Source organism: Thamnophis elegans, chromosome 12 (assembly GCF_009769535.1).
Source record: "Thamnophis elegans isolate rThaEle1 chromosome 12, rThaEle1.pri, whole genome shotgun sequence".
Lineage (NCBI taxonomy): Eukaryota > Metazoa > Chordata > Lepidosauria > Squamata > Colubridae > Thamnophis > Thamnophis elegans.
Genome location: NC_045552.1, coordinates 29,975,368 through 29,989,052, shown reverse-complemented (window position 1 = coordinate 29,989,052; position 13,685 = coordinate 29,975,368). Strand labels below are relative to the sequence as shown.

The 13,685-nt window shown below is 48.3% G+C and overlaps 1 protein-coding gene across 1 annotated transcript in view; it reads right to left on the bottom strand.

Moving 5' to 3' along the window:
* The window catches only part of LOC116515647, a 51,243-nt gene that overhangs the window by 13,576 nt on the left and 23,982 nt on the right, over positions 1-13,685 (bottom strand). Inside the window, exons 4-5 of the mRNA XM_032227781.1 lie at positions 10,749-11,695; positions 4,407-4,576 (exon numbers count right to left, since the gene is read on the bottom strand). Of these exons, the coding sequence (XP_032083672.1) occupies positions 4,407-4,576; positions 10,749-11,695 (1,117 nt within the window). The remainder of the gene's footprint in view (positions 1-4,406; positions 4,577-10,748; positions 11,696-13,685) is intronic.

Sequence of the window (13,685 nt, the reverse complement as noted above, 5' to 3'; positions counted from 1 at the left end):
GTAATTAGTAAAAGTACACTTAATTTCAAACAAATGGAGTTGAGTGGTTTCTTTCCTGGTTATTAAATGAAGTCGCACCTGACATTTAGAGGCATTGAAGAACCACCACCCCCAAAAAACTATCCCCAAAACAAATGAGACGGGCACAACACTTCAATAGATTCAATTTCACTTTGAAGTATATCCCGGGAGGGAAGAATTTTATGGCTGACGCTTTGTCCAGACTTCCTCAATATAACAGTTCAAAGCTTAGTGTTGTCCAACCAATCATGCCAATGAGAAGCCTCGCCGCTCCAGTTGTTACCAGAAGCCAAACCATTTCCAATTTGGAAGTCACACAAGATCTCGTTACAAAACTCAAGGAAGCCCTTAAAGTTGATGAGTGGTTTCTCCAACATACAGATGAGTACACCATGAAGGATGGCCTGGCTTGGATTGGAGCTAAATTGCATGTTCCCATGACTATTAGAAGCCTAGTTCTTCAATGTGCTCACGACTCTCGCATGGCTGGACATTTGGGTTTGTAAAAATCCCTGCACCTCGTTAAAAGGCAATTTTGGTGGCCCTCATTGAAAAAAGACATTGAATCTTATGTAGCTAGCTGCCCCACTTGTGCTGCAACAAAGCGGCCACTGGGTAAACCCCAAGGATTGCTCCAGGCAGTGGCCTGTCCTGAGGTACCGTGGAAAGAGATCTCTATGGATTTCATTGTTGAATTGCTGGAAAGTCAAGGACATACGGTGATTTGTTACTGACTTGTTCTCCAAGCAGATTCATTTTATTCCTTGTTCCAAGATCCCGTCTGCTAAGTCTTTAGCTAAGTTGTTCATTACCCATGTATACCGTCTACATGGAGTACCGGACCGCATCATCTCAAGACAGGAGGGTCCAGTTTACTTCCTTGTTTTGGAAAGAGTTTTTGAAGTTAATAGGCTCTGCCCAGGGCTTAAGCTCCGCCCACCACCCTCAAACTAATGGGGCCTGTGAGAGGACTAATTCTGTGCTGGAACAGTATCTCCGATGTTTCATCAATTACCAGCAGGATAATTGGGTGGAATTATTGCCTCATGCTGAGGTGGCATATAAAAACTCGGTACACAGCAACACAGGATTTACACCCTTCAAAATAGTGTACGGACATGATTTTGTGCCTATCCCTGAGATACCTTGAGAAAAACCATAGGTGCTGTCCCTGTCCGAGTGGAGTGACCAACTCCGAGAGATGTGGCCATTGGCTTACCGGGTGCTGGATGTGGCACATCGAGCACATAAGCGGCAAGCGGATAAAAAGAGAACGGAGCCAAAGGAGTATAAAGTTGGTGATCGTGTATATTTATCTACCAAATACCTCCAGACCTCTCAAAAGTCTAAGAAATTGGGTCCCAAGAATGTTGGCCCGTTCCCAATTGTCAAGGTCATCAATCCTGTCTCCGTACATCTGGAACTGCCTAAATATCTCAACCGTGTTTACCCGGTATTTCATGCCAATCTCCTAAAGCCTGAACGTACTTCTCCATTGCGGGCCCCTGTGGCAGCTCCCCCTGCCCCGCTCCTGATTGAAGGTGAACAGCATTTTGAGGTTAAGGAAATTTTGGTCTCTAGGAAACATAGAAACCGTGTTCAATATCTGGTGTCATGGAAACATTTCCCTCCCTCTCATGCTGAATGGGTTGATAAGTCCCATGTGCGGGCTCCTCGACTACTCCGTAAATTCTACTCTGCCTACCCAGACAAGCCTTGACCTCGATTGATTTCTCTTTTAATTCCCCTTCCTTCTTTTTCTTCTATGTTATGTTGTTCATCTGTTTGTTTGTGCTCTTTCGTTTCTACGGGGATGATCGTCCTTTTTTCTTGAGGAGGGCCGGATGTCAGCCTCTGTTTTGCTTCTTGCTTTTCGGCTGCCATTGAAACGGGGAGGGAGGGCATGGTATTTGGGTAAGGGAAATATTCTGTACAGGAGGACTGTTAATTGGGAATTGTTCTCACCATTCGTTTGCGCATGTGGAAGGAGGGGAGTTTCCCGCCAAGGCCAACTGTCCGGCATACCAACCTGATGATGATTTTTGAAGATGTCTCCCACCTGACACTGAGGAGATATACGATTGAACTATGGACTGGGGTTACTAAGGGGAGGGGAATGGGTCATGCATTAATATCTAATGCTTTCGCGCGCTTTTACTCAGATCCAGCTTTGCCTAGCTTCTATTTACTTAGAATCAGTAAAAGTACTCTTAATTCTGCAAAATGGAATTGAGTAGTTTCTTTCTTGGTTATTAAGTGAAGCAGCACCTGACAGAGAGTTTATTCATATCTATTCTTGAAATGACAGACATGAGTGTTTAAGGTTCCGCTGTATATTGGTCAGAAGGAGTGAATCAGTAGCCATAGGATGGCCAATAGCCAATATGTGAAGACTGAAGTAATGAGATTCTTGTTCTGGAAGAGTCTACATTCTCGGAATGTATCTGTACCGTGTTTCCCCGAAAAGAAGACAAAATTTTGTTTGGGCCTTATTATCGGGGGGGGGGGGGGAGACTTATTGGTTTCGGGTTGCCAGGTGGTTGCTCTCTTGCGAGCAGCACAACAAAGCCGCCATGAGGTGACCACGCTCATGAGCTGCCGCCCAGCAATGCCCCTTTCCAGCCGGGCAGAGCACCACTCACCGACCCAGTAATATCCCAAAGGCACTAAGCCACGTGGTGCTCTACCCGGCTGGAAAGAGAGGTTGCACAAGCACTTGTTCTGCCTCCAGCTCGCGGGCCTCTCTGCCTCACCATGCCTAACACTCCCTGCAGGGCTGGGCCAGGGCGCCGCCTCCCCGCTGCCGCCACCCCCACACTGCTGCTGCTCCCATGCTCCAAGCATAACCGGCTTCCAAACTCCAGAGATCCGCTATCAAGTCTTCCGGGAGCGGCCACTATGGGACTACATTCTATGGTTGTGGGCTGGCTGCGGGAAGACTCTCTGTACCAGCCGGTTATGCTCAGAGTAGGGCGGTGGCAGCAGCAGCAGGGCGGCGGCAGTGGGGCGGCCCTGCAGGGAGAGTTGGGCATGGTGAGGCAGGGAGACACATGAGCTGGAGGCAGAAAAAGTGCTTGCGCAACCTCTCTTTCTAGCCGGGTAGAGCGCCATGCGGCTTAGCGCCTTTGGGGTATTACTGGGTTGGTGAGTGGTGCTCTGCCCAGCTGGAAAGGGGCGTTGCTGGGGAGCTGCTTGTGAGAGCAATCGCTCTCAGCAAACCCCCGCTCCAGCTGGGCACAGCGCCACCCACCAATCTACCAGTATCCCAAGGGCATCAAGCAATGTGAGCGCCTTTGCCCCCCTCCCTTTGCGCCTTCGGGATATCGCTAGGTTGGTGAGTGGCGCTTTGCCTGGCTGGCGGGGTGTGTGTGTCCGGGGGGCTTATTATTGGGGGAGGGTGTATATTTTTGTCCACAGGAAAAATATGGCATGGTCTTATTATCAGGATATATCGTAATTTCAGGGAAACATGGTAGTACAGGTAGTCCTCAATTAATAACAGTTGATTTAGTCACCATTCAAAGTTAAAACAGCACTGAAAAAACTTGCTTATGGCTACCGTATTTTTCAGAGTATAAGACGCACCTTTTTTCCTCAAAAAAGAGGCTGAAAATCTGGGCGCATGTTATATACCGAATACAGCATTTTTTGCCTCCCAAAGCCCCGCCCCTTGCAGAGAGCTCCTGGGGCCTGGGGAGGACAGAAATGAGCAAAAGCCAGAACTTGACAGGTCAGAGCTCGCAGTGGTCATTGGCCATCTTCTCCTGGATGGACATACCAGGGGTCCCAGGCAACTTTAACTGGCTATTTACTCCTGGATTCTGGAAGGGGCTGCTGCTGATGGAATGGATAGGCCAACAGAACTGATAGAAAAAAGTATTTCATAATGCAATATAATGTTATTTCTGACATGTTAATTGTATTTTATTTTTTAACCAACTGAGTTGAGGGGGTGAGTTAAGTTCAGCCCACAAGATAGAGCTGAACTAAAAAAAAAATAACCATTCCAAAACTAAAATGCTGCTTTGACATCCCACTAATTCCAATTGGAATATCAATATGCGATTAACACTGCCTTGAAATTAGAGCAACTTCAGAGCATTCCACCATAGTTGCATCAAGCTCCAATTGTATTCCTATTTGCTACTTAAGCCCAAGTTACTTTTCTTGGGCTTTAGAAATAACATTTCAGCTAAACATACAAAATGGGATTTTTAAAAGAAGCTGCATTGTAGCTGCCGTTTCTGTACAATGCAGACTTTGCCTGGAAGACACATGCTTTGCCCATCTGGCGTTTCCAGGTGTGTTTCACTATAACTCCCAGAATTCCTATCTCGTGTGTCTGTACCATTTTAAAGCAAAACATTAAAAAAAAGTAAGGTTACCGTCCGAAAGTGGCTGCTCAAGTGGTCCAGCCGACTGAATCTTTTCCCGCAGGCTTCACATGGGTATGGCCGCTCTCCCGTGTGGCAGCGAAGGTGTCGCTTCAGATCTGCTTTCCGTTTCACCACGTGGGTGCAGAAGGGGCATTTGAACCTCATCCGTGGTAGGTCATCTGGAATGCAAAGCAATCCCTTCAGCTGCAAAATCCTCAAGACATACACCAATTGGCTTGCGTGGAAATACCGGTCATCCAATGGCTTTGGAAGACATATGGATTTTTATTTTCCATTTTCATAACATACAATCACATGTATTTTGCAGCCTTGGCAACTTTAACACATGTGTACTTCAACTCCCAGAATTCCCCAGCAGCAACTCTGGGAGCTGAAATCCACATGCGTTAAAGTTGCCAAGATCTACTATAAAGTGTGCAAAGTGGTTGATCTTTGTGTGCTTGTTTGGCTGAATTTCATTAAAGTGAGCACAACTTGCAACAGATTCTGTTGGAAACTGCAGGTGGTCCTCAATTTATGACTAGTTCCTTAGCAACTGTTCAAAATTATGGCAGGCTTTTCCAGGGCTGCTTACAGCTCAAATTCAAAATTGTGATGCTGCCCTACCCCCAGCCTGTGACTGCATTTTGTGCATTTGGCAACCAGCCCACATTTACAGCCATTTGCAGCATCCCAGAGTCACAACTTACAACACGTTTTGCTAGAAATAGGTGCTTATTTTCCATTTCGGGCAAAACCAGCTCATTATGAACCACTGGTTTGCTTAACAACTGCAGCGTTACAAAAAAGGTCATAAAATCATGTGGAGTCATGACCTGCCTAATGATTGGTACAAACTTTTGACTATAATTCAGTTAGTCAGGGCCACCCAGAACAGCCCGGCCCAGTCAGAGTCTGCCCAAGAGCCCCTCTTCCAGTGAGGAGCCTCCTTCAGGCTCAGACGTTTTTCCAGAGGCTTCTTTGGTTCCCGGATGCCAGAGGCCGGTTCCAGGGGCCAAACTCAGCCTCTGGCACCAGAAACTTTTTTCCAACTGCTGGGTGAAGAAGACAGATTTGGGCACAAAATGAAGTCTGTTGCTTCTCCCCACTTTGTTGATAGGACCAAAGGTGATATGCTTAGGTTGTTATTGTACTGTAATTATAGGACATCTGGATTACTCGTTGCTCTGAAACCTATTTTTGGTTAAAGGGTGGTTATAAATACAAGAAATGAATATGGAGGGAGGAAGGAAGGGGAAATTGTTTAGGCTTGGGATACGCAAAACACAGAGGGAGCTCAGTTTTTCTTCTTGGAGATTGGAGAAAAACCCAAAGAGCCTCAGCCTGCTGATGATTTCTGCCCAAGGCTCTCCCTGCAATCAGGGAATCAGTTCAACCCTTCCCTTTGGAGCTCCTCTTCCCACCCCCACCCCCGCAAGCTCAATGGGTGCACAGATTGCCACCTTGCTCAACTTTGGCATGGCCACAAAGCCAGAACTCAGAAATCACCAGCAAGAAAATAAAAATCAGAGATGAAATTTCCTAACATTTTAGGTAGGAACTAATGAGGCCTCCCAAAAGATGGTCCTTATTTTCATTTTTAAACTCAGCAGTTCCAAAGATGCTGAGACTTTGGAAAAAGTGCAAAGAAAAGCAACTAAGACAATTAAAAGCCTGGAGATTAAAACATATGAAGAATGATTGCAGGAATTGGGTTTGGCTAGTCTAAGAAAAGAAGGACTAGGGTGGAATATGATAGCAATATTCCAGTATTTGAGGGGCTGCCACAAAAAAGAGAAAAGAACTTATTTTCTAAAGCACCTGAAGGCAGGACAAGAATCAATGGAGGGAAACTAACTAAGGAGAAAAGCAACCTAGAACTAAGGAGAAATTTCCTGATGGTGAGAAAAATTAACCAGTAGAAGGACTTGCCTCCAGAAGTTATGGGTGCTCTAACACTGGAGGTTTTGAAGAAGAGACTGGACAGTCACTGGTCTGCAGGGGTGGGTTTCAAAAATTGTTCGAACCTACTCTGTGGGCGTGGCCTCCTTTGTGGGAGTGGCTTGCTGCCCATGTGACCGGATGGGAGTGGCTTGCCACCCATGTGACCGGATGGGAGTGGCCTGCCACCCGTGTGACCTGGTGGGAGTGGCCAAGACAATGTTATTACTAGATATTACTAATTACTAGATATTATTAATATTACTAGATCATTATTAATGCATAGATAACTGTGGGACATTACACACCCACCCACACCCACAAACTATGACAGTGCTAGGAAAACACCAAAAAAATACCCCCCCCCCCAAAAAAAAAGAAAGACTGCCAATGAAACCAGTTTTTTTTCCTAAGCCTAAGAACAGGAAAGACAAAGTCACTGGAATAAAAACCATCAAGGCAATGTGGAAAATTATAAAGGACAGGCACTCACAGAACCATCAACCACCTCAGAATTACCTAAACAAGTAAGGTGACCAGATTTTCAGATTGGTAAAGAGGGACACCATTGACCGGGGGGGGGGGAGCTAGGCCGCGGCAGTTACTGCCAGCCCGCGACCTCGCTAGGGACGTCTGGTCACCTTAATTATATACATCCTCTCTCTCTCTATCCATCCATCCATCCATCTGTCTATCTATCTGCCTGCCTATCTAGTTATGGTATCCCTCTCCCTCTTTCCCCCTCTCTTTCTCCATCCATCTATCTGCTTGCCTACCTATCACTCTCTCTTTCTCTCTATCCATCCGTCTATCTCCCTGCCTATCTGTCTATCTAGTTATGGTCTCTCTCTCTTTCTCCCTCTCCCTCCCTCATTATCATCTATCTCAGTGTTTCTCCACCTTTTTATAAAAATAATTTTTTTATTTATTTTTTGTTACATAGACGACACATACCCACAACAATAAAAACAAAACAAAACAAAAAGAAAAAAACCCATCATCACATATAGCATGTCGTTTGGTTACAAGTGTTTTAACATTTATCATTCTTATACATTTATTATTTCATTTAATAGGTTATAATATACAGTTTGGGTTGCTTTGTTTACCATCCCTTCCTCCTGTTATAACACCACCTTATTTTCCCTTTCTTTTCTCCCTTCCTCCCTTCTCTACTTTCTTCCTTCCTGCTCTCCTTTCCCTTCCTTCTTCCTGTACCTTTCTCCTACTCCTGCTCTTCCTCATCCCCTTCCTACCCTCTCTCCTCCTCTTTCTCTCCTTTCCATCCTCCTCTCCTTACCTCTTTCTTTTCACCCTCCCTCCCTTCTCTACTTTCCTCCTTCTTCCTCTCCTTCCTCTTCCTTCTTCCCTTACCTTTCTCCTACTCCTGCTCTTCCTCTTCCCCTTTCTACCCCCTCTCCCCCTCTTTCTCTCCTTTCCATCCTCCTCTCCTTACCTCTTTCTTCTTTCCCCCATCTTCCTTTCATTCTCTCCTCCTTTCTCCCTTTCTCCCAACTCCCTTTCTGGGAGTTGAAGTCCACACACTTTCAAGTCTCCAAGGTGGAGAAAGACTGATCTATCTAATTAATATAATTATTTCTCCCTCTCTTTTTCACTCTCTTTCCAGCGCACACACGCAAATGCATAGGGCAGCCCACCTCACACACAGGTAACTCCGGGCGGCTTACGGGAAGAGGACAGCCGACCACTCACCCACGCGGGGGGGGGGGGGGCAGGATTTCGCCAAGAAAAGTTAACTTTCCTGCGAAAGGGGCCGGCAGCCTCTCAGCTCTTCCCGGCCGGGAAGACCTCCCCCCACTTCCACTCCTGCGACCCTCCTCCCGCCTCCTCGGAGCTTCAAGCAAGCTAACTGGGAAGGCCGGGGAAGAAGAAGAAGCGGCGGCGCGAGGTCAGCGGTCCTTGGGGGCGCGGCGGAAGCCCTGCCAAAGCGCTCCTTTCCCAGCTCGGCTGCCATTGCTGCTGCTGCGGGCGGAAGGGGAGGAGGAGGAGGAAGAAGATAAAGCGGCGGGGCGGTCCCTGCAGCCGCCGACGCGGGAAAGGTGCACTTTGACAGGGCTTCCACAGCCCTGCCAAAGCGCCCATTTCCCGGCTCGGCTGCCGCTGCCGCTGCTCAGGGCAGAAGGGGAGGAGGAGGAGGAAGAAGATAAAGCGGCGGGGCGGTCCCTGCAGCCGCCGACGTGGGAAAGGTGCGCTTTGACAGGGCTTCCACAGCCCTGCCAAAGCGCCCATTTCCCGGCTCGGCTGCCGCTGCCGCTGCTCAAGGCAGAAGGGGAGGAGGAGGAGGAAGATAAAGCGGCGGGGCGGTCCCTGCAGCCGCCGACGCGGGAAAGGTGTGCTTTGACAGGGCTTCCACAGCCCTGCCAAAGCGCCTATTTCCCGGCTCGGCTGCAGCTGCTGCTGCTCAGGACAGAAGGGGAGGAGGAGGAGGAGGAGGAAGATAAAGCGGTGGGGCGGTCCCTGCAGCCGCCGAGGCAGGAAAGGTGCGCTTTGACAGGGCTTCCTCTCCGGAGAGGCGTTTTTTAAAAAGAAAAACCCTGCAGGCACCCAGCGACAGGGGCTAGGAGCTAGGAACCCGGAAGTTAATTACTTCCGGGTTCACTGACGAACCGGATCGCAAGAACCGGTGCGAACCGGGAGGAACCCACCCCTGCTGGTCTGAAATGGTATAGGGTCTCCTGCTTGAGCAGGGCACTGGCTTAAAAGACCTCCAAGGCCCCTTCCAGCTCTCCTCTCCTCTTCTCTTATTCTGCAGATTTTGTGGTTCTTTTGCCATTTGGTGTAGTTAAGACACCATGCTAGAAAGCAGTTTTTGTTCCACCTTAGAAATGGAGAGTCTCCTTCAGCCCAACTCACTTCCCAGGGTTCTTGTTGTGGGGGAAATAGGAGGAACAAGGGGCACTGATCACCATGTTATTTGTAAAAATAATAAAATAATAATAATAAATATACAATACAAATAAATAGTTGTTAGCTGCCCAGAATCACTTGCTCAAGTTGGGGACTGCAACTAAACTATGGGACTACTTAAGATTATATAAAAAACCCATTCAGACACTCTTCTCCAACTGATCCCTTCTAACTTTGTGCCGGACTATAATTTAAACCATCTGTGTGCTAAAGAGCTAGGTTGCCCAAGACAGATGGCAGGTACTCAGCTGGGGAAGACACAACTCTGAGTTTATTTCTCTTAAATAAAATAAACTGTGAATTGTGAATGGCTCATGTGAGTTACATGAAAAGCCTCTTTAGATCAAATGCAGTTAGGACACACTCAATGGGTTGCCCTGCTGTGCAGCTGGATGCAACATCTGGTCAACTTGAGAAAGGATCAAAGAAAGAATTGTGTGTTTCAGTCAGACAGCACTTTCTAAAAGCGGGGGGAGAACATGGGAGGATCTGCTTCTGGCAGCAAACTGTCTTGGGCAGGCAGTACAAAACAGCATTTGGGAATGACCTCCGGGGACAAAGGGAAGAGATGCTGCTGAGGGAAGAATCAGAGAGGAGAAGAGCAGGGGAAGCCTCCAGCGGCTTAACCATCAAAGGAGGAAATTTAGGAAAGATCCACCCTAATGGATTAAGCAGCTAAAAGCGGCTAAAAGTAGGAAGTTTCTACCTTCAGACCTGCAAGACTCTCTTAATATACTGTATTTTGGAGTATAAGATGCACCTCCCCTCCCCCGCTAAAAGAGCATGGAAATGTTGGTGCGTCTTATACACCGAATACAGCCATTTTTGGCCTCCCAAATCCCTGTCCCCACATTCCATTTTTGTGAAAAATGGCACATTTTCTGCTTGTTTTTCACAAAAGGGGGCATTTTTGTCTCCCCCCAGCGCTGCTGAAGCCTGCAGAGTGCTCCTGGGGGCCGGGGAGGACAAAAACTTTTTTTTCTTACTTACCTCTTCGAAATCTTGATGCGTCTTATACACCGGTACCTCTTATAGTCCGAAATATATGGTACTTTTAGAATAAAGTAGAATTAGCTCCTTAGTCCCATTTCCTGTCTGGTTTACCCAGGAGGGCTAATACGTAGCTACGCCAGCTCACAATCTGCTGGGGCCATCTCCAGTGGGATGGGCTTCACTCTGTGCCAACATGCCCCCAAAAGCCCTACCTCGGCCACCCACCACCACCTTCCCCTTAAGCAAAGAGAGCGAAGAGACAACTCCAGATTGAAACCTCTGCTAAAGAGCTCAGTTTTCAAAATCCACCGAGTCCTGCACAGCACTCAGCAGACATTCCTGACGCCTCCCCTGGAACCTTCACAAGAACGAGCAATTCAGAGGGACCCACCTCTGTCTGTCCTTCATTTCCCACCCCTGACTGAGCTTCTGCCAAAGCCTGGGGCTTCTGCCCGGGTAGGGAAGGGAGTGCAGCGCCAAGGCTCTTACCCTCAGCCCAATTCCCCATGACCCCCAAGACGGAGGGCATGCTGGGGTATTGCTCTTCGGCTTTGGAAGACTTGGACTTGCTGGCAGAATGGGGCAATTCGTGCTCATGTTGAGGCACGGCCAGCCCTCTTGCGACTGCATCCGAGCCCTGCCCGTACTGGTAGCTGGTGGGACAGGAATCCCCTTCCGAGTCCACCTGGAGCTCCTCTTCAGACGGAGGAGCATGGCTCGCCTGCTCGGCAACCCGGTCCTCCAGCTTGTTTGCTTTGTAGGGTGGCCCGTCGGCAGGCTGCAAATGCCTGCTTTTCTTCAGGGATTCCTGTCTTTGGTCGTGTTTGGAGAGAGGCTGGGCGGCTCTTGGGGCAGACGGGTAGTAGCTGAAGTTGGTCCAGGAGTTGCTGTTGATCACGCAGGTCCCTCGGTCGGGGCTCAGGTGGGAATGGGGGGGGCTGGACTCTGCTCTCCAGCCAGCACTGTACAAACACAAGCGCTCCACCCCATTGGAGCTGACCTCCTTGTCTGAGAGGCTGAAGTAGCGGTCCTTCTCCTTCTCGCTGATGTCCAGGGATGACTTGATGAAAGTCTTGCAGACGCTGATGACGTCGGTCATCTGCAGGAAGCTGGCGGCCGACATGACCTCGATCACATTCTGGCCGGTGAGGGAGAGTTTGCCTGAATACACAAAGTCCAGAATCACCGAAAAGGTCTCCGGGGAAAAGGCCTGGAATGTGGCGGTGGTGGGCTGGCAGGCCTCCTTGGAGCACTGGGAGAGGAGCATTTTGAAGTAGCCGCTGCTGGCGAAGAGCACGTTGCGGTGGGCTTTGAAGACCTTCCCCTCCACCAGGATGCTGCAGTCGCAGAACAGGTCCTGCTGGCGCTGCTCATTTAACTGCTGCAGGAGGTGGGACTGGTGGGAAGAAATCTCCATTCTGAAACCGGGCAGTGTTTACGCTGCAAAAGAGCACAGAGAGGGCCTGTTTTTACATACCCACAGAGGCTGCAATGTTTTTAACAGGAAGCTATTTTCAGACCTTGGGACAGAGAGATATACCCATTCATTCATTCATCTCTACAGCTATTTGGGTAGCTATCTCAGTCAATGACTCTGGGTGACCTATAAGTATAAAAACAATTAAATCAATAAAAAGCATTTTACCAAGATGCTTAGCTAGTTAACAGTAGAGCTAGGAAGCTGGGCCCTTAGCACCTTCCATGCTCAAAGCTTGGGAACATAGCCAGGTTTTTAGAGCTTTGCGACAGGCCAAGAGGGTTGGGGCCCTACTAACCTCTGAGGGGAGGAAGCTCCCCAGAGCAGGTGCCACTGCCAAAAAGGCCCGTCTTCCAGTCCCCACCAGCCAACCCTCTTTGACTGACGGGATCTGCAGCAGCCCCCATTGGCTAGATCAAATCAGACGGGAGACATTCTGGGGAAAAGGCGCTCCCTTGGACAATGGGGACGGTCTGCCAGGATGTCAGATGGAAGGGGTGAGCTGTACGTCTGGGCACAGAACGGCTCACTCAGTCTAAGAGGCAGCAAATCCCTCCTAGCTTGCCTGAAGACGCTGAGGACGGATCCTAGAAGCCTCTTTAGCTGAAAGTATGGAATTATGGATTCCCCTGAAGAGAAAGAAGGCTCTAGTCCATAGGGTTCTAAAAAGAAGAACAATTTAAATAACGAAATTGTGGGAGTCCAGTACTACACTCTGCACCATGGCAGCTTTAAGATGGAGGGACTTCATCTCCCAGAATTCCCCAGCCAAGCTCCCAGGATTCATTTTGGATACTCCACTGCAGGAGAAGATTGTTATTAGTCTGTTCTGGGATTAGAGCTTTTAATGTTGACTGGGGAAGTCTGGGAGCTGAAATTTTCCTAACTTAAAACTGTTGAGGTTGAGAAACACAGCAACTATTAGAAACAATTCTTCAAGTTTCAGCCAAGCATGCGCGCACGCGCGCGCACGCACACACACACACACGGATCCCCAGCTCTGCCCCTGCTCTACTAGTGAGCATTAATACATTGCAGTGGCTTCCGTGGTATTGCTCCTTGCATTGCTGCTGGATCTGGCAAGATGCAGGGTGGAATACAGTCACCAGCTGTTTCTTCCTTCCAGCCTAGCATCACACCAGCCCTCATGCACTGTTAATCATTATATTTGCTCCCCACTCTCCCCCCCCCCGGCTTGAACGCAGCAAGGTGGGAAGCTTAGGTAGGGGTGATATCCGGCAGTGCTGCAAACGCACACAGGCTTGATGTGCACTGAGCGCTCTGCATGCATAAGTAATACTATTAAAATTGTTCTGTCCATGCACAGAATTTAAAAATAAGATGGCAACACCTACAGTGGCACCCGGGGGGGGGGTATTGCAGGCCTGGGTTGCTGCCGGTTCCAGCGACCTAGGCCGCCAAACCACTACCAGTTTGAACCGGTCCGAACCAGTAGGACCACTGGGCTTATGGACTCCCAATATTTGAAAGCATTTTCAGTAGCTACCAAAGTGAGTGATTGTTTCTATAGTGCAGTGTTTCTCAACCTTGGCAACTTTAAGAAGTGTGGGCTTCAGCTCCGAGAATTCCCCTGGCAGTCATGCTGGATGGGGAATTCTGAGAGTTGAAATCCATATATTTTAATGTTGCTAAGGTTGAAAAATATTGCTGTAGTGGAAGCCTTCTCTTTCCAGCCTCTGTATCACTTTCTTCCTTCTCCGCAGCTAGTTAGTGCACAACCATTACTACAAAGTGACCAGGTTTTGGGATTTGTACAAAAGAGCTTTGATTAACAATTGACCCAAAATACATTGGAATAGCATATTTTGACGATGGTATACTACCATACGATGGTATGGTGTATTATGCAGGGGGATTGATTTGATGATCTCTTAGGTCCCTTCCAATTCTATAATTCTATTATCCTCTTTCTGATTCTGAGTTGTTAA